The sequence below is a fragment of the Ranitomeya variabilis genome, chromosome 4, assembly GCF_051348905.1.
Source record: "Ranitomeya variabilis isolate aRanVar5 chromosome 4, aRanVar5.hap1, whole genome shotgun sequence".
Taxonomy (NCBI): Eukaryota; Metazoa; Chordata; class Amphibia; order Anura; family Dendrobatidae; genus Ranitomeya; species Ranitomeya variabilis.
In genome coordinates this window covers 762,677,044-762,695,458 of record NC_135235.1, presented here as the reverse complement: position 1 = coordinate 762,695,458, position 18,415 = coordinate 762,677,044, and the positions used below count along the sequence as shown (strand labels likewise).

The window sequence follows — 18,415 nt, the reverse complement described above, 5'->3', positions numbered from 1 at the left end:
TAATTTGCAACCTAAATTTATTCTGTCTGTAACTTTAATTTGCTCACTGTCTTCTTATCCTGTCATGGCGTTTGTAGATTCAGGTGCTGCCCTGAGTCTTATGGATCTGTCATTTGCCAAGCGCTGTGGTTTTGTTCTGGAGCCATTGGAAAATCCTATTCCTCTTAGGGGTATTGATGCTACACCATTGGCAGAAAATAAACCGCAGTTCTGGACACAGGTTACCATGTGCATGACTCCTGATCATCGGGAGGTGATACGTTTTCTTGTTCTGCATAAAATGCATGATTTGGTTGTTTTGGGGTTGCCATGGTTACAGACCCATAATCCAGTCTTGGATTGGAAGGCTATGTCTGTATCAAGTTGGGGTTGCCGTGGAATTCATGGTGATTCTCTGCCTGTGTCTATTGCTTCCTCTACACCTTCAGAAATTCCTGAGTATTTGTCTGATTATCAGGATGTCTTCAGTGAGTCCAGGTCCAGTGCACTGCCTCCTCATAGGGAATGTGACTGTGCAATAGATTTGATTCCAGGCAGTAAATTTCCTAAAGGTAGACTATTTAATCTGTCGGTACCTGAACATACCGCAATGCGTTCATATATCAAGGAGTCTCTGGAGAAGGGGCATATCCGTCCTTCTTCTTCCCCTCTTGGTGCGGGATTCTTTTTCGTGGCCAAAAAGGACGGATCTTTGAGGCCTTGTATTGACTATCGGCTTTTGAATAAAATCACTGTCAAATTTCAGTATCCTTTGCCGCTGTTATCAGACTTGTTTGCCCGGATTAAAGGTGCCAAGTGGTTCACCAAGATAGATCTTCGTGGTGCGTACAACCTTGTGCGCATTAAGCAAGGAGATGAATGGAAAACCGCATTCAATACGCCCGAAGGTCATTTTGAGTACTTGGTGATGCCTTTTGGGCTCTCTAATGCGCCTTCAGTTTTTCAGTCCTTTATGCATGACATTTTCCGGAAGTATCTGGATAAATTTTTGATCGTTTATCTGGATGATATTCTGTTTTTTTCTGATGATTGGGACTCGCATGTGGAGCAGGTCAGGATGGTCTTTAAGATTTTGCGTGAAAATTCTTTGTTTGTTAAGGGCTCGAAATGTCTCTTTGGTGTACAGAAGGTTCCCTTTTTGGGGTTCATTTTTTCCCCTTCTGCTGTGGAGATGGACCCAGTCAAGGTCCGAGCTATTCATGATTGGACTCAGCCCTCGTCAGTTAAGAGTCTTCAGAAGTTCTTGGGTTTTGCTAACTTCTACCGTCGTTTTATCGCTAATTTTTCTAGCGTTGTTAAACCTTTGACGGATATGACCAAGAAAGGCTCTGATGTAGCTAACTTGGCTCCTGCAGCTGTGGAGGCTTTCCAGGAGTTGAAGCGCCGGTTCACTTCGGCGCCTGTTTTGTGCCAGCCTGATGTCTCACTTCCCTTTCAGGTTGAAGTGGATGCTTCGGAGATTGGGGCAGGGGCCGTTTTGTCACAGAGAGGCCCTGGTTGCTCTACTATGAGACCTTGTGCCTTTTTCTCTAGGAAATTTTCGCCTGCAGAGCGGAATTATGATGTTGGCAATCGGGAGTTGTTGGCCATGAAGTGGGCATTTGAGGAGTGGCGTCATTGGCTCGAGGGTGCTAAGCATCGTGTGGTGGTCTTGACTGATCACAAAAATCTGATGTATCTCGAGTCTGCCAAACGCCTGAATCCTAGACAAGCCCGCTGGTCATTGTTTTTCTCCCGTTTTGACTTTGTAGTCTCGTATTTACCAGGTTCAAAGAATGTGAAGGCCGATGCTCTTTCTAGGAGCTTTGTGCCTGATGCTCCTGGAGTCGCAGAACCTGTTGGTATTCTTAAGGAGGGAGTTATCTTTTCAGCTATTTCTCCGGATCTGCGACGTGTGTTGCAGAGATTTCAGGCTGGTAGGCCTGATTCTTGTCCACCTGACAGACTGTTTGTGCCTGATAAGTGGACCAGCAGAGTCATTTCCGAGGTTCATTCCTCGGTGTTGGCAGGGCACCCGGGAATTTTTGGCACCAGAGATCTGGTGGCCAGGTCCTTTTGGTGGCCTTCCTTGTCAAGGGATGTGCGGTCATTTGTTCAGTCCTGTGGGACTTGTGCTCGAGCTAAGCCTTGCTGTTCCCGTGCCAGCGGGTTGCTCTTGCCCTTGCCTGTCCCGAAGAGACCCTGGACACACATTTCCATGGATTTCATTTCTGATCTTCCGGTGTCTCAGGGCATGTCTGTCATCTGGGTGATATGTGATCGCTTCTCCAAGATGGTCCATTTGGTTCCTTTACCTAAGCTGCCTTCCTCTTCCGATCTGGTTCCTGTGTTCTTCCAGAACGTGGTTCGTTTACACGGCATTCCTGAGAATATTGTATCAGACAGAGGATCCCAGTTTGTTTCCAGGTTCTGGCGATCCTTTTGTGGTAGGATGGGCATTGATTTGTCGTTTTCGTCCGCTTTTCATCCGCAGACTAATGGACAAACGGAGCGAACTAATCAGACTCTGGAGGCTTATTTGAGGTGTTTCGTTTCTGCTGATCAGGATGATTGGGTGACCTTCTTGCCGTTGGCTGAATTTGCCCTTAATAATCGGGCTAGTTCCGCCACCTTGGTTTCGCCATTTTTCTGCAACTCTGGTTTCCATCCTCGTTTTTCCTCGGGACATGTGGAGCCTTCTGACTGTCCTGGGGTAGATTCTGTGGTGGATAGGTTGCAGCAGATCTAGAATCATGTGGTGGACAACTTGAAGTTGTCACAGGAGAAGGCTCAGCGTTTTGCCAACCGCCGCCGCGGTGTGGGTCCCCGACTTCGCGTTGGGGATTTAGTATGGCTTTCTTCTCGTTTTGTTCCTATGAAGGTTTCCTCTCCCAAATTTAAGCCTCGCTTCATTGGTCCTTACAAGATATTGGAAATCCTTAATCCTGTGTCCTTTCGCCTGGATCTTCCGGTGTCGTTTGCCATTCACAACGTGTTTCATAGGTCCTTGTTGCGGCGGTACGTTGTGCCCGTGGTTCCTTCTGTTGAGCCTCCTGCTCCTGTGTTGGTTGAGGGCGAGTTGGAGTACGTGGTGGAGAAAATCTTGGACTCTCGTCTCTCCAGGCGGAGGCTTCAGTACCTGGTCAAATGGAAGGGCTATGGTCAGGAGGATAATTCCTGGGTGGTCGCCTCTGATGTGCATGCGGCCGATTTAGTTCGTGCCTTTCACGCCGCTCATCCTGATCGCCCTGGTGGTCTTGGTGAGGGTTCGGTGACCCCTCACTAAGGGGGGGGTACTGTTGTGAATTTGCTTTTTGGCTCCCTCTAGTGTTACTAGTGATTTGACTCTGGAAGTGTCTGTCATCCTTGTATGCTCACCTGGGCCGTTAGTTCAGGGGCGTTGCTATATAAGCTCCCTGGACCTTCAGTTCTATGCCTGGCATCGTTGTAATCAGAGCTAATCTGTTGTGCTCTTGTCTACTGATCCTGGTTCCTGCTAGATTAAGCTAAGTCTGCTTTTTGGCTTTTTGCTATCTGTTTGTTTTTGCATTTTTGTCCAGCTTGTACTCAATCTGTATTCTTACCTTGCTGGAAGCTCTAGGGGGGCTGGTGTTCTCCCCCCGGGCCGTTAGACGGTTCGGGGGTTCTTGAATTTCCAGCGTGGATTTTTATAGGGTTTTTGTTGACCATATAAGTTACCTTTCTATCTTCTGCTATTAGTTATTGGGCCTCTCTTTGCTAAAACCTAGCTCATTTCTACGTTTGTCATTTCCTCTTACCTCACCGTTATTATTTGTGGGGGGCTTGTATCCTACTTTTGGGGTCCTTTCTCTGGAGGCAAGAGAGGTCTTTGTTTTTCCCTTCTAGGGTTAGTTAGTCCTCCGGCTGGCGCGAGACATCTAGCGATCAACGTAGGCATGTTCCCCGGCTACTTTTAGGGTTGGCGTTAGAAGTAGTTATATGGTCAATCCAGTTACCACTGCCCTATGAGCTGGATTTTTGTGTTTTGCAGACTTGCATATTTCTCTGAGACCCTTTGCCATTAGGGTCATAACAGAGTGGTACCTCAGCCCAGGGGGGGTGGCTACGATCCCCCCCCCCCCCGTGGCTACGATCGCTCTGATTGGCTGTTGAAAGTGAAACAGCCAATCAGAACGATTTGTAATATTTCACCTATGAAAATGGTGAAATATTACAATCCAGCCATGGCCGATGTTGCAATAGCATCTGCCATGGCTGGAGACCCCGATCTGCCACCGCCACCGATCGCCCCCCCAGTCGTCCTTTCTGCCCCGATCTCCTGTCCGCTCCCCTCCTCCCTCCTGTCCGCTCCCCCGGTCCTCCTGTCCGCTCCCCCGGTCCTACGATCCCCCCCCCCCCCCCGTGTTCCGATCCCACCCCCCCATACTTACCTAGCTTCGATGTCCCTCCCGATGTCCGGCCGTCTTCTCCATGGGTGCCGCCATCCTGGAAAATGGCGGGCGCATGCACAGCGATCAAAATAAAAAAATAGTAAATAACCCCCCCCCTTTATCACCCCCATAGGTAGGGACAATAATAAAATACAGAAAATATAATTATTTTTGTTTTTCCATTAGGGTTAGGGGTAGGGGTAGGGTTGCACTTAGGGCTGCACTTAGGGTTGCACTTAGGGTTGCACTTAGGGTTGCACTTAGGGTTAGGGTTGCACTTAGGGTTGCACTTAGGGCTAGGGTTGCACTTAGGGCTAGGGTTGCACTTAGGGTTGCACTTAGGGTTAGGGTTGCACTTAGGGTTAGGGTTGCACTTAGGGTTAGGGTTGCACTTAGGGCTAGGGTTGCACTTAGGGTTGCACTTAGGGTTAGGTTTGCACTTAGGGCTAGGGTTGCACTTAGGGTTAGGGTTGCACTTAGGGTTAGGGTTGCACTTAGGGCTAGGGTTGCACTTAGGGCTAGGTTTGCACTTAGGGCTAGGGTTAGAGTTAGAATTAGGGTCAGAATTAGGGTTGCAATTAGGGTTAGGGTTGGAATTAGGGTTAGAATTATGCACACGGTGCGGATTTGGCTGCGGATCCGCAGCGGATTGGTCGCTGCAGATTCGTATCAGTTTTCCATCACGTTTACAGTACCTCGTAAACCTATGGAAAACCAAATCCGCTGTGCCCATGGTGCGGAAAATACAGCGCGGAAACGCTGCATTGTATTTTCCGCAGCATGTCAATTCTTTGTGCGGATTCCGCAGCGTTTTACACCTGCTCCATAATAGGAATCCGCAAGTGAAATCCACACAAAAAACAATGGAAATCTGCAGGTAAAGCGCAGTGCGTTTTACCTGCAGATTTTTCAAAAACTGTGCGGAAAAATCCACACACAAATCCGCAATGTGAGCACATAGCCTTAGGGTTAGGGTTGGAATTAGGGTTAAGACTAGGGTTAGGGGTGTGTTGGGGTTAGGGTTGTGATTAGGGTTGGGATTAGGGTTAGTGGTGTGTTGGGGTTAGTGTTGGAGTTAGAATTGAGGGGTTTCCACTTTTTAGGCACATCAGGGGGTCTCCAAACGCGACACAGCGCCACCATTGATTCCAGCCAATCTTGCGTTGAAAAAGTCAAATGGTGCTCTCTCCCTTCCAGGCCCCAACGTGTGCCCAAACAGTGGTTTAACCCCACATTTGGGGTACCAGCGTACTCAGGACAAACTGGGCAACAACTGTTGGGGTCCAATTTCTCCTGTTACCCTTGCAAAAATAAAAAATTGCGGGCTAAAAAATCATTTTTGAGAAAATAAAAATTATTTTTTATTTTCATGGCTCTGCGTTATAAACTTCTGTGAAGAACTTGGGGGTTCAAAGTGCTCACCACACATCTAGATAAGTTCCTTTGGGGGTCTAGATTCCAAAATGGGGTCAATTGTGGGGGGTTTCTACTGTTTAGGCACATCAGGGGCTCTGCAAAAGCAACCTGACGCCCGCAGAGCATTCCATCAAAGTCTGCATTTCAAAACATCTCTACTTCATTTCCGAGCCCCGGCATGTGCCCAAACAGTGGTTTACCCCCACATATGGGGTATCAGCGTACTCAGCAGAAACTGGACAGAAACTCTTGGGGTCAAATTTCTCCTGTTACCCTTGGGAAAATAAAAAATTCAGGGCTAAAAAAAAAATTTTGAGAAAAGAAAAATTATTTTTTATTTTCATGGCTCTGCGTTATAAACTTCTGTGAAGCACTTGGGGGTTCAAAGTGCTCACCACACATCTAGATTAGTTCCTTGGGAGGTCTAGTTTCCAAAATGGGGTCACTTATGGGGAAGCTCCAATGTTTAGGCACACAGGGGCTCTCCAAACGCGACATGGTGTCCGCTAATGATTGAGCTAATTTTCCATTCAAAAAGCCAAATGGCGTGCTTCCCTTCCAAGCCCTGCCGTGCACCCAAACAGTGGTTTACCCCCACATATGGGGTATCGTACTCAGGACAAACTGGACAACAACATTTGGGGTCCAATTTCTCCTGTTACCCTTGGGAAAATAAAAAATTCTGGACTAAAAATTATTTTGAGGAAAGAAAAATTATTTTTTATTTTCACGGCTCTGCGTTATAAACTTCTGTGAAGCACTTGTTGGTTTAAAGTGCTCACTATGCATCTAGATAAGTTCCTTGGGGGGTCTAGTTTCCAAAATGGGGTCACTTGTGGGGGAGCTCCAATGTTTAGGCACACAGGGGGCTCTCCAAACGCGACATGGTGTCCGCTAAAGATTGGAGCCAATTTTTCATTCAAAAAGTCAAATGGCGCTTCTTCCCTTCCGAGTTCTGCCGTGCGGCCAAACAGTGGTTTACCTCCACATGTGAGGTATCAGTGTACTCAGGAGAAATTGGACAACAACTTTCGTGGTCCAGTTTCTCCTTTTACCCTTGGGAAAATAAAAAAATTGTTGCTAAAAGATCATTTTTGTGACTAAAAAGTTAAATGTTCATTTTTTCCTTCCATGTTGCTTGTGCTGCTGTGAAACACCTGAAGGGTTAATAAACTTCTTGAATGTGGTTTTGAGCACCTTGAGGGGTGCAGTTTTTAGAATGGTGTCACTTTTGGGTATTTTCAGCCATATAGAACCCTCAAATTGACTTCAAATGTGAGGTGGTCCCTAAAAAAAATGGTTTTGTAAATTTTGCTGTAAAAATGAGAAATCACTGGTCAAATTTTAACCCTTATAGCTTCCTAGCAAAAAAAAATATTGTTTCCAAAATTGTGCTGATGTAAAGTAGACATGTGGGAAATGTTATTTATTAACTATTTTGTGTCACATAACTCTCTGGTTTAACAGAATAAAAATTCAAAATGTGAAAATTGCAAAATTTTCAAAATTTTCGCCAAATTTCCGTTTTTTTTTTCACAAATAAACACAGAAATTATCGACCTAAATTTACCACTAACATGAAGCCCAATATGTCACGAAAAAACAATCTCAGAATCGCTAGGATCCGTTGAAGCGTTCCTGAGTTATTACCTCATAAAGGGACACTGGTCAGAATTGCAAAAAACGGCAAGGTCATTAAGGCCAAAATAGGCTGGGTCATGAAGGGGTTAACAAGATGGCTGACTGGCACAGCTGTTGCCAGCAGCACTTATAACACTATTTCTCCTCTAATCTCTCACTGACATCTGAGGAGAAACAGCGTTTTTATGAGGCAGATCGCCCGGGAAAGTTCATTGCTTCAACACACTTTCATTGTGATTTGTCTCATTGGCTGGTGTGATGCTGATGTCATCAGAACCTGAACCAATCGGGTCTCGATAAGGTCGGGGTCACAGTAAGGGTTGTGCGCCGGAATCCCATCGTTATAGCTAGCGCTCATGTTTATCTATCATTGGCGGTCACGAAGCAGTTAAGTTAAGGGTACCATCATTTCTGTCCAGGCCTATTTCATTAGTTTTTTTTTTTTTTAATTCTGTGGAAGCATGGTTAAAAAGCAATGTCTGACTTTCATTTGTTCATTCTCATAGATTTTTGATTTGTTAATTATTTTTGTCAGATTCAAGTTATTTCTGTGACCATTGTGGGTTTTTCTGTCATTAAACCTGGGATACCAACAATTTTGACCACGTGTGTAGGAGGAATTAATATTTTGACTCCACAACCACTTTCTGGAAATCAGCACGAAGCGGATGTTGGAGAGTGAAAATTACAATTTGCCATTTTATTACCCAGCACATAGTGCCCAGATTGTGCTCCAGGAGGCACACACTGCAAATTAAGTGGATTCATCTCACTATATAATATTACTAAATACAGAGATCCTAAATGTTGTTGGAGCACACTGCAGGACTCAGAAGTGAGAGCGGATTTTGCTGGGTTGGTTTATAGAAACTGTTACTTTTTAACAGCCTTTGAGCCACTAGTAGTGTGGGAACCTCTGTTTCTACATTGACAGATGATGGACCTGAGTGGGGACTTGGCTTTTTGTGAGATGAGAAAAGGTATTATTTTCATCTACATAACATTGATTGGTTTCTTTTTATTCGATAGTTGGGAGGCAGAATGAACAAACAGTTGAACACCACACACTACTGGCTCATCCAACAAGGTGGACTGTCATTGTCTTGATGAATAATTAAAGGGAACCTGTCACCCCCAAAATGGAAGGTGAGCTAAGTCCACTGTCATCAGGAGCTTATCTACAGCATTCTGTAATGCTGTAGATAAGCCCCCGATGTTACCTGAAATATAATAAAAAGGGGTTAGATTATACTCACCCAGTGGCGGTCCCGCTGCGGTGGGCTTCACTGGTCCGGTCCGGCGCCTCCTATCTTCATTCCATGACGTCCTCTTCTGGTCTTCACACCGCGGCTCTGGCGCAGGCATACTTTCTCTGCCCTGTTAAGGCCAGAGCAAAGTACTGCAGTGTGCAGGCGCTGGGAAAGGTCAGAGAGGCCCAGCACCTGCGCACTGCAGTACTTTGCTCTGCCCTAAACAGGGCAGACAAAGTACGCCTGCGCCGGAGCCATGCCGTGAAGACCAGAAGAGGACGTCATGGAATGAAGATAGGAGGCGCCGGACCGGACCAGCGACGCCCTTCGGACCGGACCGCAGCGGGACCGCCCCTGGGTGAGTATAATCTAACCTCTTTTTATCATCTTTCAGGTAACATCGGGAGCTTATCTACAGCATTACAGAATGCTGTAGATAAGCCCCTGATGACTGGGCTTGGCTCACCTTCCATTTTGGGGGTGACAGGTTCCCTTTAAAGTTTTTTACATAGCTTGCCATTTTTATGGACAGTTTAAGTAGAAATGTTCAAAAATATAAAACTCAACGATATTTTATTTAAAAAAAATATATTTTTTGTCTTGGCAGATGACTGTACCAGGCAATCAGAGGGACAGCTGACATCTTCAATTTTTAAATCTGATAATCTTGAGATCCTACAAGATACAACTAAGGTGATTGCTGTTACTCCAGATATATCGACATCCATTCACAGCAAAGATCTGTCATCCGATCCTATGGAACAGGTCCCATCTTCTGATTCATTACTGACTACTCATCAAAGTCACAAAAGAGGCATTAAAAAACAAACTGCTCCTAAAGCAAAGAAGTCATTTTCATGTTCAGAATGTGGGAAATGTTTTAACAATAAATCAGAATTGGTTATTCACTGTAGAATTCACACAGGGGAGAAGCCTTTTTCCTGTTCAGAATGTGGGAAATGTTTTAACCAGAAAGGGAATCTAGTTAGTCACCAGAGAACTCATACAGGGGAGAAGCCTTTTTCCTGTTCACATTGTAGGAAATGTTTTAACCAGAAAGGGAATCTAGTTAGTCACCAGAAAACTCATACAGGGGAGAAGCCTTTTTCCTGTTCAGAATGTGGGAAATGTTTTAACCAGAAAGCAGATTTGGTTAATCACCGTAGAATTCATACAGGGGAGAAGCCTTTTTCCTGTTCACATTGTAGGAAATGTTTTAACCAGAAAGGGAGTCTAGTTAGTCACCAGAAAACTCATACAGGGAAGAAGCCTTTTTCCTGTTCAGAATGTGCAAAATGTTTTAGCTATAAAGGGAGTCTAGTTTGCCACCAGAGAAATCACACAGGACAGAAGCCTTTTTCCTGTTCAGATTGTGGGAAATGTTTTAACAAGAAATCAGATTTGGTTAATCACCGTATAATTCACACAGGGGAGAAGCCTTTTTCCTGTTCAGAATGTGGGAAATGTTTTAACCAGAAAGGGAGTCTAGTTAGACACCAGAGAACTCATACAGGGGAGAAGCCTTTTTCCTGTTCAGAATGTGGGAAATGTTTTAGCCATAAAGGGAGTCTAGTTTGCCACCAGAGAAATCACACAGGACAGAAGCCTTTTTGCTGTTCAGATTGTGGGAAATGTTTTAACAAGAAATCAGATTTGGTTAATCACCGTATAATTCACACAGGGGAGAAGCCTTTTTCCTGTTCAGAATGTGGGAAATGTTTTAGCCATAAAGGGAGTCTAGTTTGCCACCAGAGAGATCACACAGGACAGAAGCCTTTTTCCTGTTCAGAATGTGGGAAATGTTTTAGCCATAAAGGGAATCTAGTTAGTCACCAGAGAACTCATACAGGGGAGAAGCCTTTTTCCTGTTCAGATTGTGGGAAATGTTTTACCCAGAAAGCAGAGTTGATTAATCACCAGAGAACTCACACAGGACAGAAGCCTTTTTCCTGTACAGAATGTGGGAAATGTTTTAGCCAGAAAGGGAATCTTGTTAGCCACCAGAAAACTCACACAGGGGAGAAGCCTTTTTCATGTTCAGATTGTGGGAAATGTTTTAACCAGAAAGGGAGTCTAGTTAGTCACCAGAGAACTCACACAGGGGAGAAGCCTTTTTCCTGTTAAGAATGTGGGAAATGTTTTAAATGGAAACAGCTTCTTGTTAGACATCAGTACAGTCACACAGAGGAGAACTCTTTTTCGTTTCCTTAATGTGGGAAATATTTTACTTGGAAATCAACTGTTAATAAACATCAGAGACGTCACATAGGGGAGAAGCCTTTTTTATGTTCATAATGTTGGATAAAATTAAACTTTATTAATTCTAAATGTAAAACTAAACCCATAATTCACCCCCTGATGGTTAGTCAATAGGTGACTAATAGAAAAAACATGTACCCCACAGTTCAGTTTATAGGGTGAGGTGACGTATACACACTCACTCTCCAAGCCTCTCATTTCTACGGGTTTCATCGTCCTCACCAAAGGCGACTCATCAGGAGACTATTTAATATTGACCTATATTCAAGCGAGACTAGACAAAAAACAAAACAAAATCAGGTATCATGTTATCCGAAACAGTCAGAAAACCAGCCACATATTGGCAGATCCCAGACCTCACACTATATACTTTGTAAGTTTATAAGCCGCTCCAGTGTCAGGAATAGATAGTATGTGACAATACAGTATAATTCTTGATATCACAAATCCCAAGGTCATATTATTGGTCTGGGACAAACACATGTGTGTTATGTATATCCAGACGCATATATAAGCTCCAAAAAACAACTAAATGAAACCAGGAGAAAACCGGAGCATAACATCAAACTACTTTATTAATACAAGATTTAAAAACAACATATATCAGTGCCATAACGAGGTACATGGTAATTACCATAAATAGCATAAATCGGGGGAGCACCCACCACTCAAAAAATCCCCAAAATGTATTTAAAGTCAGAGAAGGGAGCATAAGTTAGAGGCCCCTTCTTTCTAGTGTGCCTGATATCCCTGATATATCGGTAAGTGGACCGGTCATTTAGAATAGCAAGCCAAAAAATCAATGTGTAGGTGAAAGTCAGCCTAACTCATCTTACCGCAATCAGGGGGGAGAGGAGAGAAATATCCCCTGAGGAAGCGGCGCTCTCCAGCCGCGAAACGCGCGTCGGGTTATCACTGGTGGGACCCCGCCATTCTCTCCTCTCCCCCCTGATTGCGGTAAGATGAGTTAGGCTGACTTTCACCTACACATTGATTTTTTGGCTTGCTATTCTAAATGACCGGTCCACTTACCGATATATCAGGGATATCAGGCACACTAGAAAGAAGGGGCCTCTAACTTATGCTCCCTTCTCTGACTTTAAATACATTTTGGGGATTTTTTGAGTGGTGGGTGCTCCCCCGATTTATGCTATTTATGGTAATTACCATGTACCTCGTTATGGCACTGATATATGTTGTTTTTAAATCTTGTATTAATAAAGTAGTTTGATGTTATGCTCCGGTTTTCTCCTGGTTTCATTTAGTATAATTCTTGTGTTTTCCTCCTATAGGGACTGCCCTAGTTTGGTATTGTAACAGCTGTTAATTAGTAGTGCAGACAAATTGTCCTAGACTAAACTTCGTTTTCAGACGGCCCAATATGTACCACTCAGGGAAAACTTACCTGCTCCGAAGATCAATAGCAGCTTCTAACTAATGGCCATGCTGCGGTCTGTCAAGGAATGAGTGCAATATCGTTATAAAGACTAGGGATGTGTGCAATCATAATGTCTGGAAGATTTGTGCCATTAGTTAGTATGAATATGGAGATTATCTCTGAAAGTTAAGTGTTCCCTGAGCGGTATATACTGTATTTTCACATACTATCTATTCCTGACACTGGAGTGGCTTATAAACTTACGAAGTATATAGTGTGAGGTCTGGGATCTGCCAATATGTGGCTGGTTTTCTGACTGTTTCTGAAAACATGATACATGATTTTAGTTTTTTTTTGTCTAGTCTCGCTTGAACATAGGTCAATATTAAATAGTCTCCTGATGAGTCGCCTTTGGTGAGGACGATGAAACCCGTAGAAATGAGAGGCTTGGAGAGTGAGTGTGTATACGTCACCTCGTCCTATATACTGAACTGTGGGGTACATGTTTTTTCTATTAGTCACCTACTGACTAACCTTCAGGGGGTGAATTATGGGTATTTGTACATTTGGAATTAATAAAGTTTAGTTTTATCCTTTGGTCAGTGAATCTTCTAATCAAGGGATCATTTTATATATAATTATATCTTAGAATTTTTTTTCTCAGTGAACTCATTCCTCATGTTTGGCCTCATTAAAATAAAAACACTCATACTCCGCTGGCGGCCGGCTCCACTTCAGCGGTGTCGAGACTCACTGTCCCGGGGCTTATGTGAGGTGGTTACATCACACGAGCCCTGCACCCGATCAGCGGCAGCTTCACTGTTCCTTCCTTCGGACGTACTGACCATGAACTGGAAGCCAGGGCCGCGGCTGCTCTCTGCCTCATGATGCTTGATTTGTCTGAAGGTGGGGACAGTGACGTCAGCGCTGATTGGGCACAGGGCTCACATGACGTAAAAACCTCAAAAGAGCCCCAAGAACCCAAGCGCCAACACCAGTGAAACGGCGCCACCATGGGAGGTTTGTATGAGGATTTTTATTTTAACAGGACCAAACATGAGGAATGAGAAGGGCTTGTCCAACTAGTTGTCAACCTTTATAAACCGCAAAAATCCCACACAGGGAAAAGCCATTATTATACCTAGAGGGTGAGAAATGAATTACAGGAAAATCGTATTTTCCTCAGACTGCGAGAAACGATATATGTTATTAACAAATTGTACAAAAACATGATGCGTGCATTCAAGAATCGAATATTACCGTATATGGGAGTATTATAGAATAAACAAAATACCAACAGAAAATAAATGACCCAAAACAAACATTTATCAGTAAAAATAACTCATCTTTATTAAGTATAAAAGAATTGCGCCATTTTCTGATACCCGTCGCGTCTCCACTTTTCATGATCTCGGGTTGGGTGAAGGCTCATTTTTTGCGTGCTGAGCTGATTTTTTTAATGATACCATTCTTGGGGTAATTTTTTTTGTATTGATAGCAATTCTGAACGCGGCGATACCAATTATGTATATGTTTGATTTTTTTTAATTGTTTTATTTTGAATGGGGTGAAAGGGGTGATGTGAACTTTCATATATTTTTTATTTTTTTTATATTTTTAAAAACTTTTTTTTTACTTTTGGCATTGTGAAGACATACAGCATTGTATCTTAATTAACCAGTTGACTATTTTTAGCAAGCGAAGAATACTAGAATGTTATCTGTATGTTGGCTTTCAAATGTAAGTGTTGATTTCTGGTTGGTCAAGAAAACAGTCTTTTGTTTGTGTAGGACGGTAATATTGACTTTTATTGTGCGCTTATCCTTAATCACTACTGATGTTTGCTGATATGCTAATTATGCATTGTATTATGGATCCAGTTTGTTGACTTTGAAGTAGAGAGGATAAAACTATGCAAATAGTTTAAATAATCAAGTAATGCTACTTGATCTCATCTTCATTCTTACCTTTTATGTAAATAATGAATGAGGGACACTTGTTAAGTCTAAAAATAAGTTACATGCCTCTGTATAAAGAGACTGAAAGAGAAACAGCCAGAAAGATTCTGCCAAGACATCCATACATCTCAAAAGGACCAGAGACAGGACAGCAGCCATTTTACACCATGGCTCCATTACGAGGGACACGGATCTAGCATTCTATAGGGAACAACCTAGGGGTATTCCTCGGTTGGAAGAATACAGATCTGCTCCATTGACCATCTCTGAACCATGGATACTTTTAGAGAAGCCAGTTTGTGATCCTCAGATCAACTGGCCTTGTACCTTGTATGGACGCAATAGACTGTCATCTTCCTACACTCGTTACCTTCTCTCTGTGCGCGTGCCACTTGTAGAGTAACCGACCCTGTCCATGCTGTTTCGGCTAGCAGGCAGTGCTCCTAGCAATCTGGCAGTGACCACCATAGAGGTCTGCTGGAGATATAGTTAAGACAAGAAAATATAATTTGTATAAACCATGTGTAGCTATAAAAATTCAGGCAAATGTCAAATGTTATAGCTCCATCTAATGGCTATGTGCAAAAGTGCCATCATAGAGTAGAATGTATCCTAAGAGATGAGATTAAGTGCACCGTGTAAGATAAATACATACAGGGGTGAACCTAGCCTCTGCTGCCGGAGATGAACTGCGCCCCCCGTAGTAAAATCAGTACCAATAAATCTGGCTTACTATTCACTAGCCTATCCTGACGCACATGTAAAATACATACACTGTTACATAGGAATATATTGTGAACATCGATCTTTACACTTGTAGAAAATAAAGGCTGTTTATTACGAGCCCTCTTGGTAACTACTCCTGGCCTTTCCATCATAATATATATCTATAGCTCAGAAATCTGTATAAAGATCGTTTACCATCAGAATGATTAATACCAGCTCCTCCAACCTTTCCCATCCTGTCCAGGGGGAGGCTGGCCTGGGCCCGTTATTGTCCATGGCTGGAATTACAGCCTATCGGCAACTTACCGCTGCTGAATCTCTATCAGATGATTTCTAACTTGTACTAGAAAACTGACATCATGTCCGTTACATCTACATCACTGCGCAAATTACTAAGTGAGCCCGATCCAGCAGGTAGAGACTCGTCACAGCGCAGCTTTCATCTTACTACAGCGGGTTACAACAATTAAAGCGGTGCTGTGATTGGTTGCTATGGGCAACAAAGACTTTTTCTCTTAGGCCCATGATGTGGCAAGCCACAGCACAATTTACAATATAGTGCTACGCAATCAGGATATCTTCAGCCATTTTTTTTAACCCAAAATACTTTTTAACCCCTTTCTGACATCTGACGTAATATTCCGTCCATGTGACCTGGGCCTATCTGACCAGGTGCGTAATATTACGTCATCACAATTGGCCATGCACACTGGGTGCGTGCGTGCGTTCGCCACAGGTGTCAGCTGATTCTTACAGCTGACACCCGGTGCTAGGTGGCAGGAGCAGTCACAGACGCTCCCGGCACTTTAACCCCTGAAATACTGCAATCAAACACGAGCGCAGCATTCCGGAAGCTGACAGCCCCTCTGCCTTTGGGTCGGAGGCCCCGCGGTGTAACGCGGCTCCAGATCGTAACCATGGTGACTCAGTATCATCATGACGACATCCGGGTCACCACAGCTAGGGAACTTGGCGATCATGCGCAGTGCATGTCAGGAAGTCTCCCTGTGTAAGTGCAGCAGCGCTGACAGCTTCTATGGCGTGGTGATGCTGCTTCATCTGCATGCTATAGGAGTGATCAGCCTGCAAAAAATGATTGTCCCACACTGGGACAAAGTCAAAAGACGGAAAAAAGTAAAAAAAAAAAAAAAAAAAATTTTTTTTAAATAATTGTAATTTTTTTTTTAAACCTAAAATAATAATTAAAAATCAATATATATTCTATCTGTAAATACAGTGGGGCAAAAAAGTATTTAGTCAGTCAGCAATAGTGCAAGTTCCACCACTTAAAAAGATGAGAGGCGTCTGTAATTTACATCATAGGTAGACCTCAACTATGGGAGACAAACTGAGAAAAAAAAATCCAGAAAATCACATTGTCTGTTTTTTTATCATTTTTTTTGCATTTTATGGTGGAAAATAAGTATTTGGTCAGAAACAAACAATCAAGATTTCTGGCTCTCACAGACCTGTAACTTCTTCTTTAAGAGTCTCCTCTTTCCTCCACTCATTACCTGTAGTAATGGCACCTGTTTAAACTTGTTATCAGTATAAAAAGACACCTGTGCACACCCTCAAACAGTCTGACTCCAAACTCCACTATGGTGAAGACCAAAATGCTGTCAAAGGACACCAGAAACAAAATTGTAGCCCTGCATCAGGCTGGGAAGACTGAATCTGCAATAGCCAACCAGCTTGGAGTGAAGAAATCAACAGTGGGAGCAATAATTAGAAAATGGAAGACATACAAGACCACTGATAATCTCCCTCGATCTGGGGCTCCACGCAAAATCCCACCCCATGGGGTCAGAATGATCACAAGAACGGTGAGCAAAAATCCCAGAACCATGCGGGGGGACCTAGTGAATGAACTGCAGAGAGCTGGGACCAATGTAACAAGGCCTACCATAAGTAACACACTACGCCACCATGGACTCAGATCCTGCAGTGCCAGACGTGTCCCACTGCTTAAGCCAGTACATGTCCGGGCCCGTCTGAAGTTTGCTAGAGAGCATTTGGATGATCCAGAGGAGTTTTGGGAGAATGTCCTATGGTCTGATGAAACCAAACTGGAACTGTTTGGTAGAAACACAGCTTGTCGTGTTTGGAGGAAAAAGAATACTGAGTTGCATCCATCAAACACCATACCTACTGTAAAGCATGGTGGTGGAAACATCATGCTTTGGGGCTGTTTCTCTGCAAAGGGGCCTGGACGACTGATCCGGGTACATGAAAGAATGAATGGGGCCATGTATTGTGAGATTTTGAGTGCAAACCTCCTTCCATCAGCAAGGGCATTGAAGATGAAACGTGGCTGGGTCTTTCAACATGACAATGATCCAAAGCACACCGCCAGGGCAACGAAGGAGTGGCTTCGTAAGAAGCATTTCAAGGTCCTGGAGTGGCCTAGCCAGTCTCCAGATCTCAACCCTATAGAAAACCTTTGGAGGGAGTTGAAAGTCCGTGTTGCCAAGCGAAAAGCCAAAAACATCACTGCTCTAGAGGACATCTGCATGGAGGAATGGGCCAACATACCAACAACAGTGTGTGGCAACCTTGTGAAGACTTACAGAAAACGTTTGACCTCTGTCATTGCCAACAAAGGAGATGTTACAAAGTATTGAGATGAAATTTTGTTTCTGACCAAATACTTATTTTCCACCATAAAATACAAAAAAATGATAAAAAAACAGACAATGTGATTTTCTGGATTTTTTTTTCTCAGTTTGTCTCCCATAGTTGAGGTCTACCTATGATGTAAATTACAGACACCTCTCATCTTTTTAAGTGGTGGAACTTGCACTATTGCTGACTGACTAAATACTTTTTTGCCCCACTGTAAATATTTGAATGAAAAAAAATCTAAACTATAAAAATACACATTTGGTAACGCCCCGACCTATAAAACTATCCCACCAGTTGTTCTGTCATCCTCAACTTTGTGCTTAAGAAAAGCGACTTGACAGACACCTAAACTCCTGTCTATGCATTGAGGTAGACACAGGGGGTCCGTTACAACTTTTATTGATAGGATGAGTGTAAAACTATAAGAAAAAATGAAAGTACTCAGTACAAGGCATACAACATATCTACATACACAGCATTATGTATGGTACAAGACATTCACAGTGTAAGTGCACAACATGGCGGTAGTATAAACATCTGTAATATCAAAAGGCTACTTTGGTATAAAACATATAGAACAGAGTAGCTATATAATACAACATGGTGAGCTCTAACAAGGGGAAAACAATAACTCACCGACTGTGCTATGTGGAGGTAACAACCAGATGGGCTGAAAATCAGGGAGAGATGGTCAGCATCCATGAGGCCAAAATGGCTGCTGGAGAAGAAGGGGGCAAGACTAATGCAGGCTGATGGGAAACTACGGAGGCG

The 18,415-nt window shown here is 43.4% G+C and overlaps 1 protein-coding gene across 1 annotated transcript in view; it reads left to right on the top strand.

The window, feature by feature from the left end:
• The window catches only part of LOC143766899 (uncharacterized), a 97,724-nt gene extending 86,689 nt beyond the window's left edge, over nt 1-11,035 (top strand). The window contains exon 8 of the mRNA XM_077254903.1: nt 9,540-11,035. Within this exon, the coding sequence (XP_077111018.1) occupies nt 9,540-10,822 (1,283 nt within the window). The 3' untranslated portion in view covers nt 10,823-11,035. The remainder of the gene's footprint in view (nt 1-9,539) is intronic.
• The last annotated feature ends 7,380 nt before the right edge of the window (nt 11,036-18,415 follow it).